At 45.5% G+C, this 18,819-nt stretch overlaps 1 protein-coding gene across 1 annotated transcript; it reads right to left on the reverse strand.

Moving 5' to 3' along the window:
- Window positions 1-1,289: 1,289 nt before the first annotated feature.
- DCDC2B (doublecortin domain containing 2B) lies at window positions 1,290-15,224 on the reverse strand. The gene is made up of 11 exons (XM_033157518.1): window positions 14,430-15,224; window positions 10,390-10,447; window positions 8,904-8,980; window positions 8,234-8,365; window positions 7,025-7,171; window positions 6,547-6,583; window positions 5,857-5,925; window positions 3,743-3,926; window positions 2,710-2,813; window positions 2,188-2,250; window positions 1,290-1,568 (listed from the first exon to the last, which is right to left on the reverse strand). Exons 1-11 carry the CDS (start codon window positions 14,705-14,707, stop codon window positions 1,464-1,466), a joined length of 1,254 nt encoding a protein of 417 aa, XP_033013409.1. The 5' UTR covers window positions 14,708-15,224; the 3' UTR covers window positions 1,290-1,463.
- Window positions 15,225-18,819: the final 3,595 nt, after the last annotated feature.

Genomic DNA, 18,819 nt, shown 5'->3' on the forward strand with positions numbered 1-18,819 from the left:
TACAATATAATTATAAGCACTTTACTTGCAAGGAATTTCATACTTATCTCTTAAGCAATAAGCAGTTGTTGAACAAGATAAGATCTACAGAGAAATATGCTTGGGCCAGACAACATCAGAAAGAAGAACAAAGTGCATTTGAAAGTGACATACCATGAGGTAGTTAAAAGTAGAAGTTAGCAAATGTGTCCTCTTTTCTGTTCTTCAAAATAGGGCATCCTTAGTCTGGAACCGAGAGGCATGTTGTGCACTGTTGGCACTAAATAAATGTTTTGTGCTGACGGTATATGGTGAATGCTAATGCATACATTTGCTTGGAGATAGAGCTGCATTATTAAACAGTCTGTCTCCCCACACTGCCTCATATTTAAATCAAGCCTTCCAATTGTGTATTTGTGCCCCCTCTCTCAGCCTTAGTTCCCAAGGCAGCTTAAATGAAATTTAAAAATCCATCCAAGAAATGAAAGGGCCCCTGAGCAAATGAATGGGGAGGACACACGAGGGTGACACAGCCAAGAGGAGCCTTGGGGCAGAACAGCAGTCCCCTAGGATTGCTATCAGCCAGATAGGTCACTAAAGTGTAGTGCCAGTTCCCTCCCTTCAAAACATTAGTATTGGAAGCTGAAAAGCTGTAGGAGAGCCAATATACTCGCATGCACCCTCCACTGGTGTAGACAGCAAGTGTGGTTATAGTATGAGCAAGAATTGAGAAAAAAATACCGTATATTTCCATGTATAAGACTAGGTTTCCCCCCTAAAAAATAATGTCCAAAATTTAGGGGCGTCTTAGAGATATCTCCCCCCACTTTCTTAAATCAGAGTCCCCCAAAATAGGGGGTGTCTTATACATGGGGGTGTTTTATAGACGGAATAATACAGTATTTTTAGACAGTTTGCCAGTCTGACTTGCTTTGCCACAATGATGTCTCCCAGCCCACATAAAGCCCCTGAACTCCTGGCTCACTGCCCCCTTGGTCATGAGACCTTCTCCCTTCCGGCACGATGTGCTCTCAAGGCTCAGATTAATTCTACTGGACCCAACTTTTGCACAAATCGCTTGGAAAAGTGAAGTGAGTGCATGCAAGCTTTCTCTTGCACACCTCTGATATCTATGATGTTAACTGTCCTGTCCATTCCCATATTTTTGTGTGTGTGTCACTGTATTAAACTTGCAAGTATCAGTTTTCTCACATACACAGTCCCATTGAGGGCTGTGCCCCTTTCCCCCTCCTGGATCCCACCACCACAACCCACATCTCTGATCCTCAGATGTACATTCCAAAGTAGAGAGCATTCCAATGCTACATCTTTATTTTAAGAACATCCATAAGATAAGCATTTGAGACGAAGATTGCACAATACCAGCATGTGGTTGTTTTAGGATCTCACACACACGCATATCTAGGAAAGGACTTGCGGGGTCTTTGTGTTACCACAGTCTTTTCTCAGGTGAAACAGTTTCTTCAAGCCAGATGAAAAGGAGGCTTTCCTGTCACTTCTTCCTGTGAGTCACCAGCAGAATACTGGATTGTGTGGGCCTTCTGTAGTTTGTCAGTATTTTCAACCTTCTTGTTGCATAAAGAATTAGAAATTAAAAAACAAGGCTAGTGCTGTCTCCAAAAAAAATTGAAATAAGCATATAGGGCTTTGAAAGGAAGGTTGAACTGGGGTGCAACTGCTGGAACAGGAGAGCTGTAGGAAGAACAGGGATGGGGGACTTAAGGTGTCCCAGATGTTGCTGGACTACAACTCCCATCATCCCTGACCATTGGGCCATGCTGTGTGCAGGGGACAATGAGTCCTGCAAGATGTGGAGGGCCACAGATTTACCCCACCCCTGCCTTAGAAAAAGGTAACAGGTGCAAGAATAAATGGTATTTTGTGCTCAAGTGATTAAACACATTTTCTAAGGTGACTTGGGGTTAAACTGTGGATAGGTTTTTTCTGTGAAAGGTGCTGCAGGCAATTTGCACATTTCTCTGAGATGGCTACTTACCTTCCTGCGTTGCAAAGCTTCACTTTGGGGCACAACTTCCTCTTCTACAGTCTCAAGTAATTAAACACATTTTTGAAGGTGCTCAAGTGATTAAACACATTTTCTAAGGTGACAGGGTTAAACTATGGATAGGTTTTTTCTGTGAAAGGTGCTGCAGGCAATGTGCACATTTCTCTGAGATGGCTACTTACCTTCCTGCGTTGCAAAGCGTCACCTTGGGGCACAACTTCCTCTTCTACAGTCTCTGCAGCTTTCTGGAAAAATGGGAGAGGGAATTGAAGAGGCCCAGGAGGATTCACAACACACACATCTGGAGAAGTGCTTTGTTGCTCCATACAGTAGTAAGTCCCAGTGAAGAAAATGGGACTTGCTTCTGCGTAGAGGGCTGTACAATAAGTTGGCCACAGCCACAAAGCCAGCTGCAGCTTAGAATAGTGGCCACGATTGGAATGTAAAATTAAACAACAGGCTCCTTGTGTGAGGATGGAGGTCTAAAAATGCTTTCGGCTTTCAAGTCAATGAAAAGGCAAAGAGACTCCAGCCCACTATTCAGAGTTCTCCGTAACTCCTCCCCCAGACACATTTTGCAAGTGAATTCTTCCTGCTGAAGTTTTGACACCCACTGGGATTCTTTGCGGTGGTGACAGTTGCCATTCATAAAATCAATCCAGAAGATGTTGACCTAAAGAGAGGCCCACATAACCCCCTCATACCTGGTCAAGGGGCAATTCCACCTGCGTGTTTTCATCATCTCTGATTTCCTGTGCATCCCGTATCTCTTCCCTTGCACATTTTATTTTGTAAACACTTCCTTCATCTGAAGGAAAAATAAAACATTTTGAGAAAATGTTCTTTCGTATCCTGGGGCATCCTTGCTAGAGGAAGTTTGACTGCGAAGGCAGCCTACCCAAATGGCCTGCAAGTCTGAAGTCTTTACTTTGGGAGAATCCTATGATCTTTCCCCTTAAAAAGGAGCACCCTTTCATTTCGCCCAAGAGGTACTTCTGAATAACACAGCCACATCACATTCCAGAGAAGTTTTCAACATCTCTCACACATGATGTATGGGATTCACTGCCAAAACACCGTTCTTGCCACCAGCTAAGGACAAATTCATGGAAGACGGAACCTTCAGGGGGCACAGCTTAAATTTAAATCAAGCTGGCTCAACCCGAGACCTTCCACAACCTTGGGCTTTATGTGAATTCTACCATCTTTATTACTGCCGTATTACAGATACCACAGTCCATATTAAACCAACCAGTAAAGACATTTGGTTGGCCTGAATGAATACACTGCCCCTCATAAGGATTTGAGTTTTGTTTTTTAATGACCAATAAGGCTATCTTTGTGTTATGTGCAACATTCATTCATTTAACATTTGTACTCTGCTCTTCAGCCCTAAAGGCTCCCAGAGTGGCTTACATGCAATCAAAACAAGATAGGCTTATCATCTAAAAATTGACACAACACGCAAGGGGAAAGGGACAGGGAGGGGAGAGGAAAATCACTACACAGGCACTACACAGCTGCTCCTATATTGACCAGCTGGCACAGTTCAGGGGAAGGAGGTGCCTGATGGAAATGATCCTCCAGCAAAGCTGATTACGTTAACCCTGTTGATTTCCATCTCTTCCCCTGGGGCAGCCTGAGAGAATGGCTGCCCCCGGGATGACAGGGGAGGAGATCTGGTGGGGCTGGCTTAGCTGACAGAGATTCCAAGCAAGAAACCCTTTTCCTTTTTACCTTGGTCAGAACTCTGCTTTGAGTTCCTCCTGATATGCCTGGCCTGGCCTGGCTTGGCGTGGAAGATGGAGTCCGCCTCTTCCTTGCGCAGGTGCTTCCTGACTTTCTTGCGCTGCATCACCGCGGAAAGGTTCTGGCTGCTGTCCTGCACAATCCCTGTGGACTGCACTCTCCGAAGGTTCCTCTGCAAGCCACATTCAATAAAAACTCATAAGTGTGTATGGGGGTGGGGTTCCATTCAGCTGCAAGTGTGAGACAATTTTATCATTCTCAGGAGAAATTTATTTCTAGGAGTGGTGCCTTGTTTGAGCTGGGAGCCCCACCATCTCCACATTCATGAGTGTCGATGCTCAGGTCAGGTGTTTCTTCACAATCACACAAGTTGCCATGGCTGTCACTTGTGAGCTCCTACACTCACATTTCACCGCTGACATAACTAGGCTCTTTCCACCAAAAAAAGAAAGCTAGTGTGGTGTAGTTGTTAGAGCATGGGACTAGGACCCAGGAGGTAAAGGTAAAGGGACCCTGATCATTTAGTCAAGTCGTGGACAACTCTGGGGTTGCAGCGCTCATCTCGCTTTATTTGCCGAGGGACCCGGCGTACAGCTTCCGGGTCATGTGGCCATCATGACTAAGCCGCTTCTGGCGAACCAGAGTAGCACATGAAAATGCTTTTTACCTTCCCGCCAGAACAGTACCTATTTATCTACTTGCACTTTGACGTGCTTTCGAACTGCTAGGTTGGCAGGAGCAGGGACCGAGGAACGGGAGCTCACCCCATCGCAGGGATTTGAACCGCCGACCTGATCGACAAGCCCTAGGCTCTGTGATTTAACCCACAGCGCCACCCACGACCCAGGAGACTAGGGCTCAAATCCCCACTCAGTCACTGGGTGACCTTGAGCCAGTCACAGCTTTCCAGCCTAACCTACCTCCCAGAGTTGTGAGGATAATGGGGAACAGAACCATGCATGCTACCTTGTCACTTTTGAGCTGGCCATCGGGTTTGAGGGAGAAGCAGGGCTGTTTCCATACAACGATTGCTGAGGTGGAAGACATACCACAGGATGACTTTTCCCACTCCATATTCTCATGCTGAAGCAAACTTGGGGAAAGGGTCCCCACGTAATAAAATGGCAGACTTGGGTAGCCAGAGAACAGGTGCTTTCAGCACATCCATCATTTGTCATTGCCCTCTAGCTCTAGAGGGTGGACTTGATGGCAACCTCATGGAGATTTCTCCACTTTGAAAATGCACCATCTCAAATCGGGGTGTACAGTCTTCCTGGCCCAGTGGGCCTGATCACCTTCTGTTCCCACCCTCACAGGGTCATTACGATGCTAGCTGCTTGGGGGTGCAGTAAGAGGAGCTTGGGCAACCCTATGCTTGGCATATCTGTATTCTGGATGGATTGGCTGTGCAACTGAGTTGCCCATGGGTTGAGTTCACCTGCTGATGGGCAATGGGCCAATCCTGCTAAGTGCAGGAACCATGATCAAGTATCATGCAGATGATCTACCTATGTCTATACTTGATGTTACATTTGCAAAGCTAAGCAGGATCCAGTATGGTTTAAAACCATGGAAGACCACGTGTTGAGATTCCTGCATTGCAGGGGACTGGACCATAACACCTTTGGGGTCCCTTTCAACTCTGCAGTTCTATAAATCTATTATTCTATGTGACATCAGGTATGGGGAAGATGGGTGTGGTTTGGGGAAAACAGTGTCACAGGCCAAACTAGAACCCACACAGGGACAAATCTGTCTTGAAGTCTGGAGATTGCTCACCCCTATCTTAAATTTTTCAAACATTTATATCCCAAATGGCATATCAAGAGCCACCATTTGCTTTTCTTGGGGGGTGGATAGAAGTATTTAATGATGGAAGGGAGAGATATGTACAATAAAAACATGTTTTTTTAAAAACGACATCAATGAATTTTTAAGGCTGCACAAACCTTTGGGATCTTTGTTAAGTTCTTTGAAGTAATATTATTTGTGCACTTTTACTGAAGACCATGTAATCACAAGCTCCCCTTTTCAGTCAACACAAAAGAGAAGTGTGAGGAGAAACCCCCATTTCCCCAGAGCTGCTGTTTGTGTTTCTCTACCTGTTGTGGTGGTTCGAGGAGTGCTGAGTCACTGGACCCCTCTTGTGGAGCCAGGTGGAGCTTAGCTAACTGAAAAACAAGAAGATATAAAATCCCCACCAGGGTACCAGTGAATAAATCAAATTTATTGTTAACTTAACCCAAGCAGGCTTCATTTCAAAAAGACAGGCAGACTTCAGGGGGCTGGAATCATAGTAGAGGAACCAAAGCCTATTTCTGCATTTCAATGGGGTTTTGAGCCATTGCAATGGAAAGGCCAGACTTTTGTGGCACCACATCTGGAAATCCTATGCACTGAGATTAAGCCAAAGTGAGATTTTAGCTTCCCTGGGATCTCTTTGACTTGATGAAATGGGGGTGGACCAGCCCAATAGATCACACAGGGAAGCAAGCGTTTTGCAGAAATCACACTTATTTTTGAAGAACCGTAACATCTCCTTGGGTACTACCAGATGGTCACTGGAAACACCCCCTCTTTTAATGGATTTTTCCCAGAAAGGGAAAATCTAGAATAAAATATTTTTCTCATAAAATATCTGAGAAGAAACATGGGCTGGCCATTCTGCATGAGCACCACCAAACCCACCATATGACACACCGACCCATCTGGAAGTCTTGTCCCTACCCTGCCCCCTTCAACCAGCAGAATCCCTGGTCAGCACCATCCCTGGGGAAGTCAGCAAAACTTACCCCTCGATTGTGGCTCATTCTTCTATTTGAGTGGTCCCTGTAATCATAGAAGCAGGAAATTCACTGCAGCCCACACTGGGATAAGTTTAGTTAGGGAAAGAGGGTCTGGACAGGTAAGATTTATTTTCAAATAATAATTCTTATAGTGCTAAAAAGTTGCCTTTGGTATGTTATATCTGCTATTGTGTCGTTTTACTATGTAATTAGGACATTGTTTTGGCACTGTTTGATTTTGAAATGCATTCCTGTTTCCTTGGTTGTAAGAGCATTATTTGTTTTGTAGAAAAGTGGCCTACAAATACGATTATGAATGATTTTTATTTTGTTTTAAAGGGCAATGCTTGGAACAAGAGGGACTGAACAAATTTGAGCAGCATGAACACAACCACGGAGGAGTGGGGAGGGGCTGGTGCTTACAGACTTGTGGCCATCTAAGGAGTGGCACTTGAACCGCCCCCCAGTGACTTCAGCCACCTACCGAATTGGCTGGTGTGTTATCTTTGGGGGCACCAGCAATTCAAAGTAGGGCAGGTCTTTGTACTTCTCCAGGCCCACCGCCACGTAGTAGTTGCCGCTCACCAGATCTTCACCAGTGGAGACGGCATCGCCATTGAGCTTGCAGAGCCTGGCCAGAGACAGAAAAGTGAATATATATAACAGGCAGGGAAATCTAAACTGGGAACGAGATCAAGGATGGAGAGAAAGTTCTATATTTGAACGGGGAAGGGCCATAGGTCAGTGGTGCAGCACCTGCTTCGCATGCAGAAAAGAACCTTTGCATGGGAGAACCCTGGAGAGCCACTGCCAATCAGTGTGGGCAATACTGAGCTAGATGGGCTAATGGTCTGCCTCGGTATAAGGTAGGTTTCTGAAACTTCACTATAAATCAGAAGTGAAACTAGCAAACCAAAATGCTTAAGAAGCCTTAAGAATCGACTTTGCACCTTTCTGCATTACTGTAAATAATAATAATTAATTGGTATTCTATTCAAACATTAAACCTACAGCACAAAACAATGTGGGTTTAAATGTCACTGTCTTCCCTTAGGAACTGTGTTGACAGCCTGGGACTTTGAGCATAATAGCCACATTACAGTTCCCTGAATTCCTTGGGAGGAAAACTATGACAGTGATGCCGATATAAAAGAGAGTGCATAGTGCTTGTAACCCCCAGTCAACAAACCTTGTTGCACATATTCCTAGGAATGGGCACTTTCAGGGGAAGAATCTAGCAACACCAATTACTTTTATTTATTTATGGCATTTATACCCCATCTCTCCTTCAAGCTCAAGGTAGGATTCTTCCCCATTTTATCCTTATAACAACCCTGTGAGGTGGGTTAGGCAGAGAGTGACTGGCCAAAGGCCACCCAGTGAGCTTCATGACTGAGTAGGGTTTTGAACCTTGGTCTCCCAGGTCATCATCCAATGCTCTAACTACTACACCTTTGGAAAGGCAGCCCCATACTGCAAACATCTCATTCCCAGCTGGTTTTTCTACTTGTAAACTACTTAAAAGTCTATTTTGGCATTAAATGACATATAAATAGCCAGTCTTCCAGAATTCAATAAATCCCACAGAGGTGCCTCCTAGGAGACAAAAATCTTCGGGTCCATTTCCCGAAGAATCTCGTTGCTGGAAAGCGAAAGGCAGGCAAAAGGGGTGGCGTTTGTTCAAAGTACTCACCTTCTAACAGCCCCAGTCCGCAGGTTCGCCTTGGTTGACAAGATGGACAGGACGGCGCTCCACTCCTGCAAGGTGCTCTTGTTGAGGATCAGGCGGAAGGGGGGGCTTAGCAGGTCCCCATTGCGGAAAACACTTCAACAGAGAAGCAAAGGGACAGGCTTTGTGGGGCATCATTTTTATAGTCACCTGCATGTGTAAGCTTTCCATTTCTTTGGGAAGGGGCATGGCTCTATGGTATGGTTGCATATGGAAGGTCCCAATTGAAACCCCAGTGGCATCTCCTGGTAGGACTGGGAGAGAACCTGGCCTGAAACTGGAGAACCACTGCCAGTCACTGTAGACAATGCTGAGCAAGATGAACCAGTATGAATGGTATTGTTGTTAATTCGTGTCCGACTCCTTGTGACCCCAAATCCACCAACTGCATACAACAAGACACTTAATGCCACTGTTGCTTCAGGAACCTCCAAGCCTCCTTGCATCCAACAGGTACTCAATTCAGATTTATACATTTTTGCTAACTTTGCATTCACACAGGAGCTAAAAGCAGCATGAAGCCCTTGTGCAGAGAAGTGTGCCCCTATAACGGTCAAGAAATGTAAAGACATTCGTTTTATTTCTCTGCTGCTCCAAAGGGGAAATTGTCAGAAGAAACCAGGGAGTCACTCACTGTATAATGCAGGGCAAGTTCGTCTGCTTCCTCCAGTGTGTCGAAACAGGCATCTTCTGGGGAATAACTGGGTAGCTCTGAAGACCAGAAACACCAAAATTGTTATTGACAACAAGAGATCTCCAGTCGTGCTCTTGGTGCTCTGCAGTTAAGCATAAACAGAAAAGAGACCAACAGGGGTCTCTGCCCCAGCAACCTTACAATCTGATTTTTGGAAGACCAGAAGAGGGGAGGGAGGACCAAGTCTGACAAGCGTCGCACATTGGGTAACTCGGAAGACAGAGGCAGCCCAGGAAAGCCTGACAGGTTTATGCATCCTAGAGTTCAAACTCAGAATTTGAAACCAGACAGCCAATAACAGGTTAAATGGGCTGTTTCCCTCCCTGCTAAGCCCAGAACTATAGCACACAGCAGTGAGTCATTGTGGCCTTGGCAGGCCTGTTCCTAAGAGGCACTGCTAAGACAAGGTCTTTCTGTTGTCACCAACACAGAAAGAAGCCTTCACAATGGCTTGCTGAGGGCACATCCTGCTGCTACGGTGACTAAAGCTTTACTGTATATGCACACATCTCAGTTGGTAGAGCAAGAAACTCTTCATCTCAGTGTTGTGGGTTTGAGCCCCACATTGGGCAAAAGATTTCTGCATTAAAGGGGGTTGGACTAGATGACCCATGTGGTTCCCTTCCAACTCTTACAATTGTATGATTTTAAGTCTTGTAAGGTGGATGGGACTAACTCAAGGGGTTCCACTCAGCCCTAGGAAGATTTAAACCTTCCTCCACAGATTTACTCTTCAGAGGTTAACCTATATAATTCATATCACCATCTTCAATGAGTGGACCATTCTGTACCCCACCACTGCTTGCCTTTCAACTGAAGTAGAATCACAACAGTGATAGATAGTTCAAGGTCTTGTTGCTATATTTAAGAGAAAAATCAGTGGGTGGGTGAATAACTTGCTTGCATCAGCCACCAGGCATTGCAATTTGTGTACAAACACATGCATTGTTATTGTTATTGTTGTTATTTTATTTGTACCCCCACCCATCTGACCGGTTGCCCCAGCCATTCTGGGTGGCTTCCAACAAATATAAAAGCATAATAAAATACCAAACATTTACAATCACTTAGAGCTGTTTTCTACTGAGCCTAAAAACGGAAACAGAGCAGTTCAGAGCCCTCTTGTAGGTTTGCTTCACTGCATTGGCTTCTCAGAGACTGGACTATATTGGAGTGGGTGGGCCAAGCGGAGAGAGTAACTTTTCCAGCCTCTAAGCGTGAAGGCAAAGCTTATTCTTTTGCTTCCACAGTGCCTAATGTGCCAATAAATATTTTTTTAAAGTGTGTGTGTGTGTGTGTGTGTGTGTGAGAGAGAGAGAGAGAGAGAGAGAGAGAGAAAGAACCGCTTTAAACTGCTCATCCTTAAAGCATCATCAGCTGCTTACAAAACAGCCAAGGCCTTTCCCTGCCCCACTCTGGAGCTCACCTGCACTCTGTCTTTCTTCTGGCTCCCATTGAGCTGCTTCATTCCAGGGTTTAGATAGCTGTCAAAGCAATGAGGGAAGAAAATGAACAGGGTGAGCAAGCAGAGGTCAAATCCCAGCTCAAGTCTGTCTCACCGATTGGGTCTGGGCAAGTCTACTGTTGCCAAGTCTCACTCTCCCCTGCTGTGGATTGGACATGTAATTTAGCTTTACAGCTTCTTGTTTGGGAGAATTAATGTCCCCTGACAAAACCAATGTGATCTTTATAAACAGCAACATTTGGGTGATTAATTAAAAAACTAGTTGGATCTGCAACAAAGTGCTGCGGTATAGCAGGGGTGCCCTCCAGGACTTGCAGGGGTGAGCAAGTAAGCAGACACCAGCAGCACCATGGCCATTGCTGCTGCTGCTGCTGCTTTATTACCAGTGTTCAAAATTAGCCAGGAGCCAGGCACATTTTGCAAACAAATGAAGATGCCAGGGAGCCAGGATGGCGCCTAACATCTCCATCATCTGGAGGTACATGCCTGGGAATCATTGGATCTTGATTGTTTTCATACACTAATATCACATCCTGTAGAATTCTATCTGTTATATTTTATCTGCACAATCAGAACAAATTTCTAGAACCACTTTTTTTTCCTGTGCAGCCTGAGCAAGAGTGGTGAACAACGTTAATTGTTGTGCAAACCTAAAGTTATGGTGTTCCCTTGAATGCTGCCCCTCTCCCAGAAAATAGTGACTCTTTGGAGGCGACCAGAAAAAGCCAGAAACACTATGGTTTACAAAAGCCAGAAACAACTCCCAACTTCATACTGTAACAGCCTCCCAAAATGCAAACTGCCAAACAGCTGCCTGCCTGTCTCCCACCCAGCTTTCTCTTCTGCCAACATCCCTGTCAATGGCCATTAACATCCCAAAGCTCTTGAACAGGTAAAGACTAGGGTCCTAATCCAGTCTCAAATATATGATTATGACTACTACTACAAATTATACACTTTTTGGCCCAAATACCCCCAAAGTGGGAAACAGCACGTTAAAACAAAATATTTATTTCTTTAAAATATTCACAAACTGCCTACTCCCATAAAATATATTAAGGCAATGTACAACAATGCACACACACACACAGAGTAAAGTGTCGCAAAACAGCAAAAAACAATCATAAAAATGACTGGCTCATCTTTTAAAAAACTGAAACAACTGAACAGGCCTGTCAGCATAGAAATGTCTTCAAGAGACATCTGAAAGTCAAAAGCAAGGGATGCCCTCCTCTGGTTAATGTCAGTGATCAAGCTGTGGTCCTTATTTCATTGAGTACAAGAAATGCTACCATCAAATCAGCAAGCAAAGGCAGCCAAATCACAAGAGGAAAAGCCTCCCCAAGCAAGTTTGCTTACAGGTGACCACCAACCCTCCACACGACTGAACAGACAAGAAAGAAACACTTCTCTTAAAAAAAACGAGAGAAACACTTCTAGAACATGCCCCCCATTATTTCTAGCAAAATACATGTATAGCCCCTCAATAGAAGCCTCATTAGACTTGTGTGCCCAGTCCCTCAGAAACCTCAGCCATGACCTCCAAAGTCAAAAGCAGTTGCAGAAAGGTACTAGTTCTCATAATAATTATACTGATTCACCTCAGCCACTCCATACAAGTCTCGGGCAAAGGGCTGAGTCACCTCTTCTCTCTGGGACCCTCCAAAAGCCACTAGACTTTGGACACACACCCTGTTTTGGGGCATGTTGGCTGGGGCTGATGGGAGCTGCAGTCCAGAGCATCTGGAGGGCACCAGGTTGAGGAAGGCTGCACTAATTATTGACCACCAGATAGACTGCTTTTTAAAGCAGCCCTTTTTACCTGCAGACGGGGATAAGAGGCGCTGAAATTCAGACCGTTCCGTTACCTTGCACATCTGCTTTGTAAGTCAGGAGCCCACACGTACACAATACTTGTTGGGGATAATGCCTGTGATGCTTGTGGGCTGACATCACATACTTGCTGCTGTCACAATCCAGGAGGGGAGTCTCCCTGGGACACACGGCCCATTGTGGGGCCTCCTGTATGGGTACGGGAATCACAAATGGGGAGAAGTGTTGTTGTGGCACTCAAGTCCTTGTGCGCTTCCCAGAGGGCCAGAGTAAGAACAGGATGAGAGAACATCCAAGTGCCCCTATTTTCCAGGGACAGTCCTGGATTTACAAAGCCGTCCCAGTTTCTGATTTGATCCCAGAATATCCTGTTTTTCCACTTTTCATCAGAGAAATGTGGGAGGGGATGCAGTTATGCAACCCCTGAGCTAAGAAGATAAGTACAGTGGTACCTCGGGTTATGTACTCTTCAGGTTGCGTACTTTTCGGATTATGAACTCTGCTAGCCCGGAAGCGCAACCTGTTGCACACGTGATTTGCGCATGTGCAGAGCATTTTTCGTGGGTTTTTTGGTCTGCACATGCGCAGAACGAATTGTTCGGGTTACGTACTGTAACCTGGAACGAATTAAGTACGTAACCTGGGGTACCACTAACTGTACAACCTTTAGAATGGGGTTGCTATATTCCCAAAAGCGAAAATCTGGACAAAGTTGTTGACCAAAAAACAAGTAAGTCTTTGGGCCTTTGGGGGATTTTTAAAAGCATTTTTATTTTAAAAATCACCCTAGTTGCCCAGATGCCATTTTGACAGCCTGATTCCCAAACGTGTCCAGGAAAACCAAGACATATGCCAGCCCTACTTTAGAAGACATCTGAAAGCAGCCCTGAAAAGGGAAGTTTTTATGTTTAATATTTTATTATGGTTTTTATATACATTGGAGGCCACCCAGAGTGGCTGGGGCAACCCAATCAGATGGCTGAGGTATTACTACTACTACTACTGAATAGGACGTCCCTATTTTCATCAGAGAAATGTTGGGGCGTAAGGGGTGATGGGCTAGATTGGCCACTGGCCTGATCCAGCAGGTGGGCTCTACTTGTGCTCTTACCTTCTGCTCATGCCATCAGGACTCGTGTAGGAGATCCTGCTGCAAGGAGGCCGGAGGGTGGCAACACAAGAATGGGCCTTTTCTGCAGTGGCTCCCTCTTTGTGGAATGCTCTCCCCAGAGAGGTTCAGTTGGTGCCTTCATTAAACACTTTTAGGTGCCCAGAGAAAACGTTCCTTTTCAACCAGGCCTTGGGCGGAATGACATCCGATGCCCTTTTAAATGGGTGGTGGTGGGGGAATTATTGGATTGTCTTTGTTCTTACGCTTATGTATTTTGTGTGTGTTTTTATATTAGAATTTTATGGTGTGAACCGCCCTGACATCTACTGGTATAGGGCAGCATGCAAATTTAATAAATAAACAAATAAAATACTACGTGCCAGCAGAGGGAGCTCTCCGAGGGCGTTTTCTTATAAGACGACTTGCCAAACACAGCGAGATTCAGTGTCTATTTCTAGTCACCTCCCAAACATTCCTAAAATTCTCACAGCCACGAGGCGCTGTACGTGAAAACAAAAACATTGAAGGCTCTAGATTGGATCAGGGACAGCATACGGGAGAAAGGGTTAACTCTGTTTGGCATGGTCTTTCAGGTTTAAATGACCTTCCTACCGCCACAATCCTGTTATTTGCTCAACAGGAGAAAATGTGCACATTGAACCAGCACATGTTTCCCTACAGAGCTAACTGCAGCTTGGGAGGACAATTTTTATCTGGGGAAATGGTGCAGGACAGCTGGGTTGAAAGCCTAACTCCCCTCTACACACACACACACACACACACACACACACACACACCCCACTGGCAGCTCCTTTCAAATAAAAATCTGAAATCCTGCAGTGCCCCAGGTGAGAAGATACCCTCATTTTTGGTATGAAATCAATGCCCTTATACCTGACTTCATCCCTCCCTGCCAGTCCACATACCAACAGGTTCACAGTTGGTGCAACTGATTTTCTGCAGAGAGCCTGGGATTTGGGGGGGCGGACACACAGATATTCTGCTGCCATCGGTATGGCAGGCAACACAGCCAGCCTCCATCCAAGTGCCTACTCACTCCAGTCTCTTGAATCTCTCAAAGCCTCCCGCAACGTACTGGCACCCACTCTGCAGCTCGCCCAGGTCGGAGACCCGATGACCGTGCCGGGGGGTGTAGATGCTTCTGATGGCTGTGGGGGCATGGATTGCGCTGGTCACCTCGTTCAAAAAGGCCTCAAAGGTCAGGAACCGCCGGTGGCTCACCACGAACTTCCTGCCATGGAAAAAGGGGTCCCCGTTGCGATACACCATCACATTCTTAGCCACAGGGGCCACTGCCACTGTCCCTGAGCTCATGTCCCTGTGGCCTGTGGGTACCAGCAGGTTGCTTATCTTGCAAATCCCCTTGGCCAAAGTTGGAAAGGAGAGCAATGGGGGCGGGGGGCAATCCTAGTGAGCTCCCACCACTGCAAACCCTTCCAGTCTGAGCAGCGCCTCTTTGCCAAGTTCTGTTCTGAGAGTGCAAGGCTTGCCGTTTCCATAGCTGCCAGCTCAGCAGGGGAGGAGGAAATATCCTCGGTCAGGCCAGGAAGCTGAGCCACATCAAGAGCGAGAGGGAAGGAGAAAGAGAGTGAGTCACTTTTGGCTTGCCATGGACACCGATCCTCCCTTGAACAACATTCATAATCCAGGTTCCTTCCTTTGACTTCAGAACCTATCCAGTTCTCAGGCCAGCAACATGTGAAGCACTTGAGCATGTGCAGAATTCCTCCCACCTAGGATTATAAGCGAGGCTTCCAGGCCCTTCTCACTTATGTTGAGAAGTGATGCCACTGGTAGACACAGCTTGGGAACGTATATTTTTCACACTATAGGAAATACATTTATTTTGCAAAAGAATTTGCAATCCTTCCTGTGCTTGCCCACCTAACAACGCTGCAAGGTAGTCCATTGTTGATTCCAATTTACAGATGGGGAAAAAAGAGGTTGAATGTGTTGCCTACCCACTGAAGCCACAGGACTTGCCCCTGGGCTGCTTATTTGTCAAAGCAAGCTCTGTAGACCCTGGCAGGACCAAGTACTACAGTCACAAACAGCCGTGTTATAACTCCTGTGATGCAGAGTAGATTGTCTGTTGGAGAATATTCTGTGAATATTCACAGAACCTGGTGCTCCATAACCATCTCCCTGCATTGGGCACTGCTGTCCAGCCAGGTAGGAAATGTGGCTGCCACCTCTGATGATCACGGATGGTTTGTATTCTGCAATTCAGTACAAGAACAGGAAAAAAATGCAGATAGTGGCACAAGGGGCAGAATCCAGATTCTCCAGAATCTTTAACTTTTTGCTGGGGGGAAAGCATAGTCATAAACCTTGCAAAGGATGTGGGCAAATCTAACCACAGCAGGCCCACTTGTTGCACTGCATCTTGCTTGCACCCACAGAAGGCAGCATTGGACCAGAAGTGATGGTTTGGTACCAGGCAGAGGACACTCCTGGAGAACTGGGTGCATAATCTGGGGTAATCCAAAGATTTTTGTGGGATTGCTGGGAGCCTACTTTGTTTCATACACTACATATCTCAGCCTTTCCCAATATTATTGCCTTACGACAGAGGATGAGATGGTTGGACAGTGTTCTCGAAGCTACTAACATGAGTTTGGCCAAACTGTGAGAGGCAGTGAAGGATAGGCGTGCCTGGCGTGCTCTGGTCCATGGGGTCACGAAGAGTCGGACACGACTGAACGACTGAACAACAACAACAACATCTTGTTTATTTTCTTCCCCTGCCTTCTAAATTGGTGGGGACAGGGCAATCATGATTAGGAATCTGGAGGGGGGGTCAAGTATTTTGACTCTTTCATCCTAATTAAACCCTACCGCCCACTTGGCTACAGGATGTGATTTGGACTCCAGAAGTCTGGAAACTGAGTTGTGATACCATTTGCAGCTTAAAGTATATCAGCAGTGACTGGGTGCTGCTAAATTGCAGTGTTGCCAAGTTAGCTGTCAAAATCAAAGTCACAAAATAAACTTACCTACCAAATATACTGTACACACAAAACTTGTCCTATAGAAAGTTTAATAATTATTTATGAGCTGATTTTACAAATATTGGACTCCACCCACTCCCAAACGTTTCATGTGTTAACAAGCATAACAACATTTAAAAAAAAATTTTAAAACCACATCCATTTGTTCAGTAGACTACAATTTTCACAAAGGTTTAGAAGAGCTTGGGAGGGAAAGAGAACACAAGGAAGCGGGCTAGTAATACAAATTAAAGTTTGCATACTTTATCTGCTTCTTGTGATTTTAAGTGCAGCTTTTGGGGGTACACACTACCCAGTCTTTGCCAAATTTGTGCCCTCCAGATGCTTTTGGATACGGCTTCAGACGTAGCCAAAAACAACTGGAGGGCACCATGTTGGTGAAGGCCACACTAACCCCTGCCTTCAGCAGTCCTATGCATTAACAAAGAATTCTTCCATGGGACTTCAACTCACTTAAGCACTCAATCCATATCCTTACACCATCACAGTTACTAAACAAACACTAACTGGGCCATGTGAGATCCTCTCCAAACCTCAAGGGATGGGCAGTGCACTACTGGTCCAGCTATCCAAATGGCTCTGGCAGTGACTCTGGGTTCAAGGCTAAGGGTGATCAGGAGAAGGAGGCAGTTGGGAGCACTTGCAGCACCACCAGAACTGGGGAAGGGTCAGAAAAATCCCAAGAAATGGTCCTCGAGATTCCTGCCCCTGATACTCCTCAGCGCTAATTTCTCCTGCAGGAAGACAGAGGTGGCTCCCATGTGCATTAATCCGCATGGAGAATCTGGATGTTGATCTTGAGTTAGCTAGGCCTGCGGAGCCATCAGCTGCAGCAAACAGCAGCAGGCAGTAGAGCAGCCGTCATGGGCTAAAGCGAATGACAAGGTCAATTCTGCCACATTGCGCAGGCCGCTTGGAACTTTCTGCTGACCCTCAGGGACAGTCACAAGAGGCCCTGGCAACCCGATGAGGTCGTCACAGGAAACATAATCCCATCAGCATAAATAAGGTACTAAAAAGCGCAATGAGAACAACAGCCACAGCGCCTCAGCAAATGTGGAATCAATAACATGATTGACAATGGAGTGTCAAAGTGACCTGAGCAAAGGTGTGCTGGAAAAAAATGGGGCTCACAGATTATGGACACCCAGAATCTACTTCTTATATGGGCTTGCCAAGCAAGTAATTAAATTGATAGAAAAGGTAGAAAACACAATCTTTCTGGTATATAAAAGGTGTTCAGAGAATCTCTCTCTTTCTACCTGCCTGCTTGGGGTCTAACTCTTTTTTTACATCCTCTCACCCAGCAAAAAGGCCACTGGATCCTAGCCCACAGCTATTGATGGTTAAGTATTTTATTCCAAAATGCTACATGTGCCATCAAACTTAGAAATTATTTTTCACAACTAGATGGCTCCAAGTCAGGAGGCTAAATTTTCTGGAAACCTAGGTTTGCTCGGCACAACAAAGCCACTTAAAAGAAAAAGAAAAAACAAGAGCTTTCTGCAGTTAAGAAAGTGATGCACTAAAAATGCACTAAAAAGCATGGGATAAATGACTGATTAAAAGGAAGGCATAACACCATCACGCAAGCAATTCAATCACAATGAATGTCCATTGTCGTATAACGTCCCTGAAAACAAATCAGGATGTTTGCTCAATAAAAACCAGACACCGTATCACCTCCACATAAACATAGTGTAGGCAAATCATGCTCAATGTAGAGGCCACCTGGAGGCGATATCCATATTAAGTTCTAACAGTACAGTACTGCAATATTACATTTCTTCAAATGCCACAGTTATCTATTTGAAGAGAATAATACACCTTAAATGAAGCAAATGAATAATATACCTTCATTTCATGTATAATCTTGAGTCTTTTATCACTGGTTATGCATTACTGTCTCACTAGGTTCTGATTGAGCAAATGTGAACCCTAATTAGATTCCCCAAGTTGTCAACACTGGGAAAGTTTTGCATCTCCGTTTTGTTGCCTTGGAAAAACCGCCAGAGCCCTACATGTGATGGAGGGGTAACCTAGCATAGTCTTGGATTAGGCCTGTCGGGGGATTCCTAGGGCTGGGTTGTGGGGGTGGGGTGGGGGGAGAAATGAGGGACAAGCCCCAGGGAAGAGAAAGGAGGTAGCCCAGGAATAGTATTTCTACACCTCTAGCAAATCAGCTGTTTGTGTGCAGTTGCAAGGGACAGCTACTTCCTGAATAGAGAGAGTGCAGAAGTTCACCTGGCAGCATGCAAAGGGCTGTGGAGCCAGGAAACCTCCCCTCCTCAAGTGACAGTTGTTCCCTGAACTGTTCCACAACCTGTCCTTCAAATCTGGTATCGGGGGAACTGGGTCCTCCTTTTCATGGCAGAAATGAAACATGCAGACCAAAGATTGGATGATCCCAATGAT

This window comes from Lacerta agilis, chromosome 8 (assembly GCF_009819535.1).
Source record: "Lacerta agilis isolate rLacAgi1 chromosome 8, rLacAgi1.pri, whole genome shotgun sequence".
NCBI lineage: Eukaryota > Metazoa > Chordata > Lepidosauria > Squamata > Lacertidae > Lacerta > Lacerta agilis.

Excerpts from the sequence above, each read along its gene's own strand:
- DCDC2B (XM_033157518.1), bottom strand. The coding sequence starts at position 14,707 with ATGAGCTCAGGGACAGTGGCAGTGGCCCCTGTGGCTAAGAATGTGATG. Across the intron at positions 5,926-6,546 it reads GAATGAGCCACAATCGAGGG|TTAGCTAAGCTCCACCTGGC; the intron begins GTAAGTTTTGCT and ends CTTGTTTTTCAG. Across the intron at positions 2,814-3,742 it reads AAAGCAGAGTTCTGACCAAG|ATGAAGGAAGTGTTTACAAA; the intron begins GTAAAAAGGAAA and ends TTTTTCCTTCAG.